The 17313-nt window shown below is 40.7% G+C and overlaps 1 protein-coding gene across 4 annotated transcripts in view; it reads right to left on the bottom strand.

The window, feature by feature from the left end:
* LOC110202245 (rho GTPase-activating protein 21-like) overlaps nucleotides 1–17313 on the bottom strand; it is a 185180-nt gene that overhangs the window by 150172 nt on the left and 17695 nt on the right. For 2 of the 4 annotated variants that reach the window (XR_013485737.1, XM_020978251.2), the window contains exon 1: nucleotides 1174–1969. Coding sequence is in view for 3 of the 4 variants with exons in the window: in XM_020978251.2 (XP_020833910.1) it covers nucleotides 1174–1246 (73 nt within the window). In the remaining variant the exon portion in view is untranslated. Of the gene's footprint in view, nucleotides 1–1173; nucleotides 1970–3849; nucleotides 3938–4933; nucleotides 5340–17313 lie in introns of those variants that run through there. The other 2 variants (XM_078151950.1, XM_020978252.2) reach the window with 2 other exon arrangements.

Below are 17313 nucleotides of genomic sequence, written 5' to 3'. Positions count from 1 at the left end.
AAGGGCCAGTTGGGGGTGAGGAAGAGGGTGAAAGCCACCCCCTTTTGGCCTCTGGAATTGAGCTCACCCAAAAGCTAGTGGAATAAGTGAGCCCCTGAGGAAAAGATCAAACTGACCAAGGAGAAGGGGTTAAGAGGGAGACCCTTTGGGGCTGGCATCAGCCCCAGCAGGACCAGGCAAGGTGGTCCTGAAACTGCAGTTGGCTAAAGGAATGAAACTTCCCTATGTGCCCGTGCCCTCAAGCTCAGTCCTACCAGTGAGAAGCGGGTAGAGCGGGCAATAAGGGCTCTCAGGGTCCTTGGAGTCAGCATGCCATGCCCAGCCCCTCTGCTCAGGTGTTGCAAATGACTCTGTGGCTTCCATCTTGACTCTGACCCCCAAACCCCAGAGGGCTTCCACTACTAACGGGTGGCCAAGTGGTCTAACTTCTCAAAAGTTCCCCACTTTGAGGGAGGTCCCAAAGTTCCATACGCTTGGCAGGGATGTGCTCAGGGCACTCAGGCTTCACCTATGCAGGAGCCTCTCAGGAGCTGAAATAGACTCTTGTCTTTGGGGGGGAGGGCAGGGTCATGGGGGTCAGTAAGTCTCACCCCAACCCCTGCTCATCAGCTAGACTGGGGAGGGAGAACTTATTAAACACTGAGTTAAAAAACAATCTTTGGTGTGAAGAAACATGACCCACAAATAGGGTTTTCCGGTAAAACCAATTTCACTGGAGCAAAATCTGCAGTGGTCCATCTGCAGAGAAGGCACTGGGATGGGCCACAGTTTACTCTTATCAAGTCCAGAGAAAATTTCTCTACTACCACCAGTCTTACAGAAACAAATGATCCTATATCCACGGAAAATTTCCTAGTGCGTTGTACCCTTTCTAGACAACACTTTGTGGAAATGTGGTACGTACTCTCAATTGAGAAAGGCACCTTCCTTCAAGCATTGTCTAATTAACCATTTCTGCTCTTTTAATCAAACTTTCCTTCAGTTAATTCTGGATCAATTTGAACAAACACACAAGTAGTGTTTTGCTGGTACTGTTATGCTCCCCTATTGAAGGTAGATGAGTTTTTATGGTTTGTGACTTATTCATTTTCCCCTTTTTGTACTTAGTGGATATAAAAACATTTGTTCAATTTGACCTGCAAAATATTCTGAAAAAGGTTTCTCAAGCCTTACCTCTGCGCTTTCTCTTCCGGGTAAATAAACGCTTAATACCATTAAACACTCTCATACATCTAGTGAGCTTCATAATAGCAGCTCACCTAAGCCTTCAGATATCTGAAAACAACTGCACAGTTATTCAGAGTCAACATCTGTTGCCATGACACAGTTAGAACAGAACGAAGAGTCACAAAGGTGGGGTAGAATGCCAAAGGTCATCTAACCACCAAACAGCAACAGCAGGTCTGAGACTTGACCGCTATTCTTGTGATGCCAAGTCCAGCAACTTTTCCCACCATGTTACAGGCACTAAAGGTCTTCCCCTCTGATGCTTTATCATGATGGAGGTGACCCTTTGTTCTCTGGCTGGGCCTATCAGATTGGAAGGTTTTGAATAAAGTTCATGTGATTTTTCTTCTGATGACTAGTGTAGAGGCTCTTAAACTCACTCTCTCCACCTGCACTAGATTATTAGGTTGGGTCCCGAGGGATAACTGCTCGTTCTACCCTCAGGATTTCAAGAGTAATCCTCAGGAATTGTGGCTCACAAGCCAGGGTGTTTCATCTTGCCCATATCAAATGGTCGATTAACATTCATTCATTTTTATCCAAGGATATTTACTGATAAGTTATAGAAAGGACCAAAATATAACATCTTACCCCCGTTTGGCCCCCCCAAAAGTCCTGCCCTCTGTCTTCTGCATATCTACTCAGCTTCTGGGAAGATTAGATTCAAAACTTGTAAGCACTGAAGTATTGACATGAGCAGCCTGAATTCAGAGAGGCTCATCACCAAACCACTGGCCACCAGCACGTGACAGTTTTTGGTCACAATGATTTATTAAACAACACCTTAGCTCATTTGTACAGGGATCCCAAAAGACTCCTTGGATTCCTGGTAGACAGCTCTACAGCTTACAAAGCTCCCTGTATATAGAGGGAGTCCCAGAAGTCTCCATACACTTTTAATCTTTAATAGACATAGATCTTCAACCTTAAAATGGAGACTTTGGGGATGGGCTGTATGATCCAGTGTGTGCCCACAGTAACCAGGGTGGGCTCCTAAGGCAAGATCTTTACCCCACCCCCACTTTAGAGCTGCAGGGATGAATCCTGAGAGAGGGTCTTTGCCGACACACATCCAGGCAGGAGAGCAGGAGTGCCAGGACATTCAGAGAGCGAGGCCTTTTTCATTCTGAACCCAGGTTTTCTTTCCATTGCATTTCCATTGCCTCAGGGGGACCTGAGTTCAGATCCAGCCTCAGACACCCACTAGTTGTGTGACCTAGGGCAAGTCATTTAACCCAGATCACTTCAGCAAAAAGTAAACAAGAAAAAAGAAAGAAAAACTATATGGGCTAGCTATTTAGACTTGCCCCTTGCCGTGAAAATCAGGTTGACCAAAAGGCTTTTAGGAGAGCTTTTGGCACACTAGGGCTAAAACGGATCTATAACCAATGCAGAGCCTAAACTGAGCTCCAACACTACAGATCCCTTAAGATTTCTGTTCAATTAAAAGGGGGGAGGGGGACAGGCACTCCTAATGTAGATAGAGAGCAGTCCATGACTTAGTGCGGAAGTTCTTAAGGAATTGTTTAGGCACCAAGGGATTAAGGTAGATCCCTAGGGTCACCTGACCCTAAGGCTTCCTGACAGCAAGCCCGAGTCCCAGTGCCAGGCTGACTCTCATGTGTTGTGTAGCTCATCAATTCGGTGTGAAATGTTCAGCAAAACTAAATCATAACCGCTAATGCTACCTCCTTGAGCTTTGCTTTGTTTGGTTATCTCATGAGACCTACAGTATCTCCACCGCAAATTCCATTTGACTTCTGTAGACGTCCATGCTACTTGCCTTTACCCATTTGTTGCTGCTTATCCTTCACTCTCAAAGAGGACCAATGACATCAGGAGGGTGATGTCTTGACTTGCAAGTCCCACTCTCGGCTACACTCTCTAGACTCCATCTCCTTCTCCTCATATATTTGGATCACATTCCCACAATGAGAAATCTCCCACTGGGGCCCTCCTCGCCTCATTGGTGACTCTTTCCATTGACCACCATTCTGGAAAGGACCTCAGCCATACCTCTTCTCATTCTGGCCTTAGCATTCCTCAGACTCCACCCTCTCCCCGAATTCGTAGTTACCTCACTCCCTTTCCAGCTGCTCTAAACAGGGCTTCGTAAAGTTCTTCCAGGCTTAGTTCCTTTTCCATGTTGTGGTTGCATGATCTGAGGGCGTGTGCAGTGCAAAGTTCACGTGCTTTGTGTTCAAAACCAAGGCTTCCATGTAATATGGGCAAGCAAGAGTGGCCAGAGACACCTCGAATTCATCACACATTTGATTTTGAATCATTTTTGGTCGTTGCACATTCAGAAACCTTTTACTGTTGGCAAATTTTCCATGACCCCCATAGGGGGTCACGATCCACAGTGTAAGGAGCGCTGTAGGCCTATATGTATTGTGTTTTCCTGTTAAAATGTAAAGTCTTGAGGGCAGAGACTGTCTTGTTTCCATCTATATCTAGTGCTTAGCCCAGCTTAGTGCATATGAAGTACTTACTGAATACTTTGTCCTTCCTTACCTGTCTAGCCTGTATCCTTTGGCACTGGGCCACAACAAATAAGCATTCTTGTTGCTTCAAGGCTTCACATTCTCAGAACAGCCTACATTCAATGTACATTTTGATCACCTTTTGAATGATGAAAGGCATCAGAAATCATCTCTATCTCCAAGCCCATGCTGTATCCTCGTGATGACTCAGATGTTAACTCATGTCACTAGAGGGAAGACGGCACACAGAAAATCCAAAATGGCAGGTCATAGAGAATTGTAGTGGGCTAGCTTGGCATGCATCCCATGACTCTGACACCACATTGTTTTTCCTAGTTATGCTCTAATCTAGTACTGTCCTGGATTTTCAGGGCTGACCTTGGGCAGTAGTTGGCAGCCCCTCCCTCCATTTCTGAGCATCAGTCTCCTTCCCTCTCTTTCTTTGTCTCCCTCCTTAGGACTCAGTGGCCTGGAGTGCAAAGCAAAGTCTGTCTTTGGCACTTTCTCATTTCCCCTTTCAATGCTCCCTTTTTGCCACTCAGAGTCAATGAATTTACTTATTTATTCATTGATTCGTATGTTTGTTTTCCTCTCCAGCTGAATGTTTAGAGCTAGGAAGACCTAGATCCTAGATTTTAATCTTGCCTCAGATACAAAGTAGCTGTGTGACCCTGGGCAAGTCACTTGAGGAAACTGAGGCTCAGTAAAGTGATGATAATAATAGCACCGACCCCACAGGGTTGCTGTGAAGTTCAAATAAGATAATGCATGTAAAGAACTGTATTGATGTGGGCTATTATTATTATCTAGCCTAGGTTGCTTGTTCTTGCCTGTTTTGTTATCTCTTAATAGCCCCAAAACGGTGCAAAGACAGATCATTATTCTTTTTAAAAGAACTGCTAAAAATACCTATATACTGTGTAGTGCTTTCCTATTCCTGGCTTATGTCTAACTTGACAGAAAAGGACACATGTACCCTCAGTTTCCCCATCTGTAAAGTGGGAATAATAATCCTATTTTTATCTGCCTCACATGGCCCTTGTAAACAGTGACTTATAACACTCCAAAGCATGTAAATGGAAATAGTTCTTATTTATGGAACAGGCCTGTGTTTTAATCAGTTCAGGGAGCTCTCAGTGACTCTACTAGTATAAATCAGCACCTTCTTTGCAATCGTATAGTCTGAAGAGAGTTGCCTGGTAATAAAAGGTCAAAGGACTTACCCAGGATCATCTGGCCAGTAGGTATCACAGGAAAGATGAATCCATGTCTTCCTGGATTCCTGATGCCAAGACCAGCTCCTGTCCTCCATGCTGAATGGTCTCTCAATGTATCGTTACTATTTTGCACAAATATGACCATCTCTGGGACATCTCTATAGCAAGATTGAGGTGTAGCAGTGCTGATTTAAACACTTCTTAGCTGGATGCCCTGTCTCAAGTTACTTAATCTCTCAGTCTTAGTTTCTTCATCTGGAAAATGGCAATAAGATTTTTACTACCTTCCTCATAGGAGTACAGTGAGGAAGGTACTTGGTAAATATGACTTTACCACACTGTACAAAGTATTTCAGAAATCTGAATGCAGATTTGAGCTATGAAGGCTTAATGGGTTCACTAAAATGCCATCCTTACCTGAGCAAGAAACTAAAGGGTTACCCAGGATATTGGATACATAGGACTACTGCCATTGCCAAAACAGAAAATTCTTCATTTTCACAAAAGTATGGCAGAATGAGAAGAACCTTGTACTTGGAAAGACTCAAGAGCTCTAATTCAGTGACCAAATATGATTCTAGAGGAGCACTGATAGGACCCGCCCCTGATCGAGATATAGATACAAGATGCGGAGGCACACATTTTTAAACATGGTCAGTGTGGGCATTTGTTTTGCTTGATTGCGTATATTTGCTAGGAAGGTTTTGTTTTTCCTTTAAATTAGAGAGTGAGGTAAGAGGAGAGAAAATAAACCCATATTGATCGAAAGATTTTTTAAATGACCTTGTAAATTGACTTTCCACATCCCAAGAAAAAGGAATAGTTATCCCTTCCACATTGGGACTTTTCCCATCATAGTTTTGATATATCGAAGTTTGGCATAAGAAATTACATGGGACTTTGGAGGGAATTTGTGGAAGTCACAGATGACATATGAAAGCTAGCAGACAACAAAGAAAAAGTTTAGCAACTCAGGAATGTAAAATATGTATATATAGTTTCACAATATCAACATTTTACCTTTTAATACCATAATTTAGATGTCTTCCCTGGTACAAAGGAGGGCCAAAAAATTTTACACACATTTTCCAAATTGTTCGGGCTCCAGGCCCCTAACCTCTGCTATGTGGAAGGGCTAACATAATTGATTCTTCTATTCAGGGAGAGGGAAAGACTTGCCTTTCCCACCTGTTCCCACATGGCAGGGAAAGGGGTATCTAATTCCCGCTAGGAGAATTGTTGCAAATATACGCACACAAATCAGGACACCAGTAAACGTAATGTGAGAACCCTGGTAACCTAGAGACAGACAGACGACTACTGCTGCTGCTAAGGGGTGGACTACAAACATTTTGCAGCACCCTGGACACTATTCATTTAATGGAGGCATGACTAGCTAAAGGACTGCTCATTTGCTGCCACCTGGTGTTCAATTTCCCCCACCCTTTCTTCCAAGCCTTGAGAATCGAAAGAAATCTTTCCCTCCTAGTCCCTTCAGGAGAGGCTGCAGTCACAGAAAAGCTTATGGTTCAGTGTGAGGGCTCTGAAAATTTTTGTTGTTTAGTCATTTCAGTCATGTCTGACGCCTCATGGCCCCTTTTTGGGATTTTCTTGGCAGATAGGATGGGCTGGGGAATATTTAGAGAGGTCTTCATTCTAACCTCCCCAAGATCTCTCCACCTTTGGTCTAGATCCCCCACAGAGCCTTCCTTTTAGCTCATATTCCTCTGAATTAAGGAGGAAAAAAGGTGAAGGACTTGCATGTACTGTTTGCAGAAAGAAGGCAAGGCTTACCAAAGGAGATGTTGGACTTTACTAACAGTATTTTTTGAAAATACAAACTCTCTAGGCCTCAGTGTGCTCCTGTGTAAAATGAGAGAGCTGGACTACAGAATATCAAGGTCCCTTCCAGCTCTAAATTGACACAACACAAGGAATTAATCTAATGGTGGGAAATTTGGGATTGGAGGGGAAAGAAGGAAAACAACTTAGAGGTGAACACCCACTCTGTCTAGAAAGATGTCTGGTCCTATTAGCCCATCTCCAACCATTCAGGCCTCCCAAAGGTCTGTCAATGTTGCCCTCCATCATAGCATTTTTAGAGCTTCAAAGAACCCCATCTAAACCAGCTCCCTCATTTTATGTATGAAGAATCTGAGTTTGGCATCAAACCCTAGGGGAAGCATAGATTTAGGGTTGGAAGTGACCTTAGAAGCCATCTGTAGTTCCTGTACTATTTTACAGAGGAGTAACTGAGACCCAGATATGTTAAACTTGCCTGAGGTACCCAGGAATAAGTGGCTAAGGATTTGAATCCAAGTCTTCTCTTTCCATTGCACCATACTCCTTTTCCCATCACCAAAATAATGAGCTGATTTTGACTCAGTTTTGTTCTTTTCCATTGGTTGTTCAGGAGTGGTACAGTTATAATCTGGTAAAATGTGGCCAAACGTGGCATCAAGTGGCTATTTGCATGGTTAGTAGTGCACTGTATTAGGTGGTGAGGCTTTTGGCTCCCAGAAACAATGTTGCTTGAATAGATCTCTCTGCATATTTTGTTTTAACCTTGTATATAAGAGGCATCTAGTAAATTTATGTTGAATATTTGAATGTTGAATTTTTGTTCCAGTCTAGCCTTTGTAAGCTGCTGATTGTACTCCTATATGGAAATATGAAAAGTCTAAATCAAGGAACGTCAGTGTTTTCTCCATCCTTGCAGGGCTAAGGGTAAGTGAAGACAGCTCCTTAGTTTGAAGCAAAGCTGCTATTTTCAGCTCTGCAGCTTCTCATGGACTTTGAAACCCTCTTTCTGACAAGTCTTGGTGACTTGCTGAAGGACAGCACCACCCTCTTTGATTGCTGGCCCCCAGGGTGGGTCTGTCCACTGCTGTTTCTCAATAGGCCAGCCCTAGTGTTCCAGGCTTATTAACACGCTATTTTTACACCATACAATGTGCTGTAATCTTTCCAGATGTTCAGTTCCTTCTCACCAAAGGAACTAATCTGTTGTGGTCCAATAGACAATTGAGCCACCCATAAGCAAGAGCTTAAGGGGAATACATCTCTTAAATTATCTTTCCTCAGTCTCTCAGGTCAATGATACCTTATTTAAAATTTTCCCCCCAGTCTTTTGACTTAGTGTGGATATTTTTGAGTTGTCTCATGGAGTTATTAAGTCCATTCTAATTTTCAGGGAGAGCCTGCTCCTTGAGTAAGGTTTTTGGTTTTTTGTTTTTATTAAGCTATTCTCTTTCCAATTCTTTCTCCCCTCTCATTTGTTTTCCATTTTTTTCTTGTAGAATTCTCATTTCACTAACAAAATCACATTAACCCTCTTCCCAGTCTTCTCTTAATTTTTGCTAGATCTTCTCACTGAATTTGTATTCTAGTTGTGTTTTTTCCCTGAGGCATTGCTTATAGATAATATGGAGTCATTCTCTTTCTGGGTTTGTGTTTGGAATGCCGCTGAAGACCCAAGTTCAAATCTGGCCTCAGACACTTACTAGCTATGTGACCTTAGGCAAGTCACTTAACCTGAAATACCTCAGTTTCTTTCTCCAAAGTAGGGATAATAATAGTACTTGCCTCCAAAAGTTGTTGTGAGGATTAAATGAAATAATTATACAGCACAACAGTGCCTGGTATATAGTAAACACTATGTAAATGTTAGTGATGATGATGATGATGATGATGATGATGGGACTTCTTTGTTTTTGTTCATTGTCCAGACTTGGTACTTGATTTAAGGGCTGGGCTCTACTCCCTTCTGGAGGGGACGTGTGGGCTGGTCCTGCTTCTTAGGGAAATGAGTGTTATTTCAGGATCTCAAGGATAGCGCAGACTGGGAAACCTGTAAGTTTTCATTGTTCCCGAAACGGTTTGATCCAGGGCAAAGACTAATTGTTGCCTTTTTGGTCAGAACTCTCCGAGTTCCTGAACTGGGTTTGGCTCTGAGCAACACAACTGTAAGCCTTCTCATGGCAGTAGTTCCAGTATACTACTGCTGGGCTCAGCCACTATTAGCCAGCTGCAAATCTCTGCAGGTTGAATGTCAGAATTGTAGGCTCCTCTTTGGCCTAAAATTCCTGTCATGATAACTACACTGCAGGCTTGAGGCTGGAGTGGGTGTTGGAAAAGAGATTCTGACTCCACTCCTAGGGTCAGAGCCATACAGCCATTACTTAGTTTTAACTTGCTCCTCATTCAGTATAGTGAAAGGTCTTCTGATCACTCCTCATCATAGACCATTACTCTTAGACCTGTGTCCTCTCCTTAGTGCCCCCGTGGACTGTAATCCAACACTAGCCAATGAAAGACAAAGCTGCCAGTTGGCACACATGTGTATCTGGAACCTCATCTTGCCCTGGTGCACCGCCACAAACAGGCCTTTCTTCAGCCTTGAGCTAGAAGCCTCAGCTCAGCCCCTTCTGGCTACACATAGTCTCCATTGTCCACAGGCCTGTCTCCCAAAGCTGACCTGGGATGGGAAAAAAAGACTAATTTTTTTTCTTGGATTTCTCAACCAGGACTCAGTCTGTTATATTTTCTAGATATTTGTTAAGAGTTACAGGGAAGACCTCAGGTGTGCTACTTCTTGCTACTTTACCATCTTGGCTATTCTCCATCTAGTTTTATGATGACTGTATTTGTAGATAAGGAAAGTGATGATGTAGACTAGAAACAGGTTCCAATATAATTTCCCTGTAACTCACTGATTCTGAACACAAGCACCTTGAGCCCTCTGAGATTTAGTTGATTCTAGCCATCAACATAACCCAAACCCATTGATGATCAGCTTGGACTCTTCCTTAGCAAGGTTGCCCTTACTTTTCTCTTTCTTCATAATGTGTGTACTACAGAGTCAGTCAGGCTTGCTTTATCTTCTGCTTTCTAAGCAAATGGCAACTTTGACGGTAGGAAATCTCCAGGGTGAACATAGCCCATTCCTCCCCCCACCTCAGAAGCTCTCTCTGCCCAGGTTGCTCCCCTTCTTGGGCGGCCAACTAAGAAACTTGCATGCTAGATAGCAGGATCCTTACTGTTCTGTAGTAGTTGTGGAAGCTTCCTTGCACGCAGATTTTTTTTCCTTAGGCTGGATTGCAGAAGCAGGGTAAGAGATTTTTTTAATACTTGCATTAAATTCCCAAAGATCCTAAACAAAACAAACACTGAAACTTCAGTTACACATCAAGAATAGATTTTCTTTCCTCCTTAACATAGGTTATGACAGTTCTCACAATATCGTTCTGAAGATACCTTGATTTGTTGAAATGTAAATAAATAGTGCAATCCTACACTCCTCACTCAAGTTATTCTAGGGATAAACAGACACAGGGAATTTTCATTCTCCTTTTGTAAAATTTTAAAAGAACACCAAAATATTCAGGTTAGGAAGTATTCTGAGATGAGCCTGACCCAGGCCCTTAGAAATTAAGTGTGATATTGGAACAAAATGAGACACTCATAGGCCATTCAATTAATAAAAAGGAGAATTACTTAGCCAGGGTATATTCAACAAGCATTTGCGGACATTTGGAGTTGATTCAGCTGAGGGCAATTCCTTTGACTGAGTTGCTTATATTCTGTTTCCATCAGCTAAGAGCAAGTGTACCTGAAACCACTCATGGCTGTTTTGTACTCAAGCTACCAAAAGTTGCCTTCCTAACAGTTAACCCAAATTAGTTACTTGAGTTCATCACTAACTTCTGTAGAGGAAGGGGTTAGGGTATTGCTGCCATCACAAAGGTGAACAAGGGTGGGAATCCTCAACAGCTTAAGCAGCTCTATATTACCTCTAGGACAAACTAGGAATGCTTGTTGTCATTTGAAGTCCTTCACAATCTGGCTCTACCTGGTCTTTTTGAAGCCAAGGTGCCTTCCCCCATTCTGTGTTATTTATAGCCAAATTGTGCTATATTTATGTATACAACCCATGGCCTTCTGCTTCAGTGTCTTTGTATTGGCTGTCTCCCATGACAGGAATGGTGATCTCCCTTCCTTGACTCTGCCTTTTAGGACTTTCTTGATTTCCTTAAATTTGTGTTCTTCTGTCCCCAAATTACTTCTCTGTAGTTATGACATTCCCCTCCCCTATACCTTTTCATCCAAGTATAAGGTAAGCTCCTTCAGGGTAGGACTGTCTGTCACTAGTCCTTACTACAGCTCACGGATCATAGATAGAGAGCTGGAAGGGAACTTAAAGGCACCTGAGTCCAATTTCCTCCTTTTACAGATGAGGAAGTGAAGGCCGAAGGTTAAGTGACATGTTCAAGGTCACCAAGAATCAGTGAGAGCAGGATTTAAACCCAGGTCTTCATTTCAGCACTCATCCCATCACAAATTAGGCAAATATGTTGATTTTAACAAGGAAAGAGCCAATGACCCTTCATTTCTTCCCTGGATGAGGTAAGACTAGCTAGTTCCATTTGACAAAGATATTGACACATTTGAAGGACTCCAAAGTTTTACTTGTGTCTGGAACAATACTTGTGATCCATAATCATATATGGCTGCTTTCTCTTCTACTTTTTCCTTATCTACAAGTTCTAGGGGAAAAAGTCAACACCATAAAGTTACACTGACCAAATAACGTTTTCGGTCTATGATGCCATCAGTACATGGCCCAATTCTCTCTATAAAAATGTGAAGAATTTTTTTTATCTTCACTTAAGTCCAAATTCACTCCATGGAGCCCAGTTCCTCCCCACTATTGGCCTTCCTACACTTTGATCTTTTACTTTTTATTGTTATGCCTATTTGTATTTGTATTGTGCTATAAAATAGCTTTTTCTTCTGTAAATATACTGACTTAATGAAGAAAAGAGGCAGCTAGGTGGCACAGTGCTGACCCAGGAGTCAGGAAGACTTGAGTTCAAAAGTGTCCTGAGGAACTAACTAATGAGGTGACCATGGACAAGTTGCAACCTGCTTGCCTCAGTTTCCTCATCTGTAAAATGGGGATAATAATAGCACTTGCCTTGCAGGGGTGTAGTGAGCAACAAATGAGGTTAGTATGTGTAAAGCACTTAGCACAGTGTGTGGAAAAGAATAATGGCTCTATCAATACTAGCTGCTATTATTATTATTGTTATTAATGAAAGACTGAAAGATCATGTTGGCCTAAAAAAGTGTACACTTGTTTACCTTGCCTTGGTGAGTTAGGCCACCTCCTGTAATTCTTCTCTTAAGGTTTCACAATGAAGGAAGTAGGTAACCAAAGCATATATGAAAGCCTGGATCACTGTTTTCTCATATGAGAAGATGCTTTTCTAAGATTTGTTGAGCAGTATAACTGAGAATTCCTATCCGACTTTGTTGATGTCCTTTGAAGGACAGAACATATGAGTGATTTTTTGTAGAACATTTTATGGACATGAAACAGTGTATACAAATTCCTAATTTGCTATCTGCTCCTGTCTTCCAACAAATTGAATGTTCTAGACAAAGTTCATCAAATAAAGTAGTTTTTAGGTATGACATGAATGTGGGAGTGATGGGGTTATGGTGAGAGAGTTATGGGATTTGTGCTGGACCCCTAAAAGAAAAGACCATGTCTTTGGGACCTGGGCCCCAAAGCCCCTGAACCCAGATCTCTGTCATTCACCTGAGGCACCTGGCCCATCCAATCAATAATCCTTTGAACTGCCTCTGTGGCTCTCCAGCCACTTAACTCCTTCCATTGCCTGCATCTGGCCCCATCCCAGGCTACTTGCCACTCTTTGATCCTACCCAAATTTTCTCAGTCTTTTTCTATATAAAAATATCAGTCCCATCCTCATCAAAGAAGATCCTTAGGAATCTGGCCTGTTTGCATGGGCATCACAAATACTGCAGACTCACTAGGAATCCCACCCAACCAGTGTCTGAATAAACTAAATACTTGGACTGAAAGAAGGCTGTAGTGGTTGAATTCTTTCAAGGCAGACTCCTGCCCTGTACCTTGGCATTTCGGAATTCTAGCATCGCTACACTGTATCAGGAGGTCTGCCAGGTACTATGCTCTCTACTTTCAGCAAATGATTGGCAGAAATATAGCATTTAAAAACTCAAAAAATTCAAAATTCAAACCTGCTTTTATGACTCATATTATTCAAGGAAAAACACAAATAATTTGATTACTAGGAATAAATGCATAGCCATCTTTTAAGTCTTATATTTGAATGACCTGATTTCTTTGCAGCTAGTTAGAGCCTATTAAGTGAAAAAAAAAAAAGCAAGGTAATATAGGCATATTTGCTAGAAAATAATCTCCAGGAGAATAAAATGAAATTAAACAACAAACTGCTGAAAGAGGTCTCAGTGAAATTCCTGTATTATATTGTAAAACTGCAAATAATATAAAACGTTGCATGAATCTGTCAATAGCTGTTCTTAATGTTTATCAATTTCAATGTAAATAGATAAGATTAAAGAAAACTACTCAAAAGCTGAATTAGTTGTGGGTGAACAGGTTGTCAGCTTACAACAAGCAGGTACAATAATCTTTTGTTTCATTTTTTTAAAAAAGGAAAATATAAAGAATATGAATATATTTCTGCATATATTTCTCGGTGAAAATGCAGTTTTCCCCCATACTACATATATATATACACATATATATGTATATATATATATATATATATATATATATATATACACATATATATGTATATATATACACACATGCATACATATACATATATACATACATGTGTATATATACATAGATGCATATATATGCACACACATATATATGTCTATTTGTCTATATGTGTGTACCCAAAGACACACACATACATATTATTCCTAACATTTGTGATGATATTCTGCCTGACAAAGACTTCTTGAAGTAGTTTTTGTCATTTTTATGAAAAAATGAAAAAAAAAAGTCTCTCACCTGTGGCGTAGTAGATTGGACTAATTATTAGACTACCACACCATGGGAAGTTTGACAGATTTTTTTAAAAAGCTACATTTATGGTATTGCCTCAGTTTCTTAGGATTTTCTTATTTTTTATAAGGTAACATGCAGAAAAAAATCTACATGCAAGATGAACTAAATTTATTAGCTATTGATTATATCTGTATCCTAGGAGTGTTTACAAAGTAAAGAATACAGTGAAATAGCTTTCCTTATTAAACGTTGCTTCTGAAATTTGATTAATACTCTTTATACATACAATAAAACAAGATTTGGTCATTAAAAAAATGTAAGCTTTAGCTTCTGAATTAGTCTTGGGTGAACAATTCCTTCTTTGTGGCTCTCTTCTTCCATTGGGTTCAGGTCATAAGATACTTGATCTAGAACCTGAGTTTTTAACCTTTTCCCCTTTTGCAGCAGTTTGAGGCCTACCATGAACATTTCTTTTTAAAAATGTTTTTAAGTATGTAAAATAAAATACGTAACATTATAAAGGAAACTCGTTGTGTTGGAATACAGTTATCAAAATATTTTTTTTTTAAATTCCCAGATCTCCAGTCTAGAGGCTAGAAGGAACCTTTTACAAGGAGGAAACTTAGATCCAGACTTGCAAAGTGCATTACCCTTTGGATTATCTACATAGAAACAAAAGAAGATGCATTTCCTAGGAAATTCATGTGATATCAATATGAAACAAAATTCAAGCTTTAATAAATTGCTCTAAATATAGCTCCCTACAGATAAAAGAATGATTTGTGGCCATCTTTTGTATATAGAGTGGGTAGACTGGTGTGTGGAGGATTGTGTCAGATACTCTTATGACTGAATGTGTACATACTAGACTGAGAGAGACCAGCTGACTACAAACAGGGATAAGAAAACATATTGCTTGGCAAATCTAGAGCAAAAGTATTTTTCTTCTAGATTACAGAAATAATCATTCTGTTGTTTGTTTTTTCTTAAGCCAGAGCTAACTACTATTTATCATAAGCACATGCTGACTACAATTTATAAGTGGCATTTGAAAATGACACAGTAGAATGATATTGAACCGTGCAAAAAGTTCACAAAAACAATTTTATTTACAGTGTTTAATAGAGTATGCACACAGGTAGGACACAGGTTTGGATTCATTAAGTCTTCATGCAGAATTATATTCTCCCTAAAATAAGCCAGTTCCATCCAGGATTCACTACTTACATGCCTATGTTACAACATTTATAACAAATATGGTATCTGAAGAAAAGATACACATATAATATGTTCATTTAAGTTACTTATTTTACAGAAAGATTAAAAATTCAAATTACACAAAACTCAAAAACTGTATGAAAAATTTGAATATGAAATTGAGAGATCCCACTGGAATGCCTAAGGAGTGGAAGCTCTGTATCCACCTGTGTTAAAATCAGTAATATGTAATGAAATATTACCAATAAAATGCTTTCATCTGTTCATTTTAAGTTTTCTAATTTAGCAGTTAACAATATGGCACCCTAAGAAACCCAATGAATTGTTATGATGAGGCACTTTTGTTAGTGACTAAGCCAAAAGAACAAATTAGCTGAGTACTAATGCCAGCTGTTTTACTCGTCAATTTCTGGTCAAAACCCTTGTATAGATTACACAGCATGTTGCAACAAATACCTTGCTTATTTGCATGCAACCATCGTGTGTGTGTGTGTGTGTGTGTGTGTGTGTGTGTGTGTGTGTGTGTGTGTGTGTACACATATTTTTCTCAACTTTATGTTCTTCTGGCCATAGAAATGCATGGTGAAGACATTCCACAGTGCACATTGATGAAACCAGCCCAAAATGAAGGCTGCATAATAGCAATTCTAGTACAGAAACATATGTACAGAGTTATTGGACAGTAGCTTTTGAGTGGCTGTAGTGGACTCATCCCTCCAGTTTAGAGACACTGATGAAACTGATTTAGTTCCTGGGGTTAGGGATGGTTTTTGAGGATTGGCAACAGGTATAAGAGTATCATTTTGGTTGACATTCTGGAAGTTTTCGCCATTTATTTGTTCAAGTGATTGGGATGGTATGGAAGGAAGGGGTCTGTTTGTCAAACGGAGGGTGCTAGGGGAGCTGCCTCCATCTGATCTATAGATTTCTATTTTCTTTGTGTTCTCCGGTCTATGCTCTCTGTGATCTCCTGTGTTCAGACCAAAAGTGCTAGCATGTAAGCATTCTCTTGCGAGTAATCACCTGAATGGTAATGTGTTTGTTTCAAGTAGTATTGTTTCAAATTGGTAAACTTTTGTATCATTATATGAAGTAGGTTTTCATAATTTGAATGTTATAACATGTAAACTGAAAGAAACTAAAGGATGGTGGAAAAATTGTGTAAAACCAGTTATATTACTTTGTCAGATGTGCTAACCTAGAAAACCAGGTATTTCTACCCTTATCTGTAATTAAAGAAGGGGTAGAAAACCAGGTATTTCTACCCTTATCTGTAATTAAAGAAGGGGTTATAGCTAACATAATTTGAGTATCACTTATGAAAGTAATAAGATTGTTAACTAAGTTATTTGAAGTTATTGTTTCAATGTTAAAACTTAGAATTGTGAATTGATGACCAAGTGTAAAAAGCAGGGGATGGGTAAAAGCCTTCTCCAGATTGCTTCTGCCCATTCAAAATAGTCCTCCTTGGGACACGGGGATCAGCACGCAAGGGCACCAGGATTTGCCCCTCCATGGGGTGAAGGCAATTCCCCATATTTTGTAAACTTGCCAAAGTCCCTGGAAACCATCTGTGGGGGCAATGTCATCTGCCGTGAGAAAAGTTTGTGGAAAAAGATTGTGTATCTATTCAGTTGTGAGGTTAAATTTAGGAACCTCTTTCATTTAAGGCAGTTTTTGTAAGAAATCCCCTCCCTAATGTAACCAAATCAGAGGTCTCTCCACCCCTTTTATACTGGCTACTCCTTGATGGGAAAATTTTTCTATCTCAACACCCTGTTTCTCAGCTTGTCTCCCTTGCTTGGGTGACGAGTTTTACAGGTAAAGACCCCTGTCAGGGAGGGATTGTAAATGTTTCTGCTGGTCTCGACTTGCACACCTGTAAGGATGCCTACAGTGATGAGTGACCCCAGAAATTTACTTATGCCAGCTGTACCACCTGTTCTGAGAGAACACTCCCTACTTGCATCTGTGACCCAATAACCCCTTGGACCTGGCATTGGCCAAGTTCTGGACACTGGCAAAAAAACCTTGAAGGGAGGGACCCCTGGAGGCAGGGACAGCTCTACACCAATCCCAGCAGGAAACAGTTTCAGAAGCTGAGACGTTCGTCCCTTACCCCAAAAGATTTTGGATTCTATTTATTTAAGGGGGGGAATGATGGGGTGCTGGGGTGCTTGTGTTTGGGTGCTTGTGCTTGGACCCTAGTTTCCCCCTAGCCTCAGAAACACTGTCTCTGGCAGTTTCTCCCAGCCCAAGGACACTATGCCTAGAAATTACTCATGAGTGGGCCCCA

The sequence above is a fragment of the Phascolarctos cinereus genome, unplaced genomic scaffold (assembly GCF_003287225.1).
Source record: "Phascolarctos cinereus isolate Bilbo 61053 unplaced genomic scaffold, phaCin_HiC Scaffold_1;HRSCAF=81, whole genome shotgun sequence".
Lineage (NCBI taxonomy): Eukaryota > Metazoa > Chordata > Mammalia > Diprotodontia > Phascolarctidae > Phascolarctos > Phascolarctos cinereus.
This window is presented reverse-complemented; position numbering and strand designations above follow the sequence as displayed.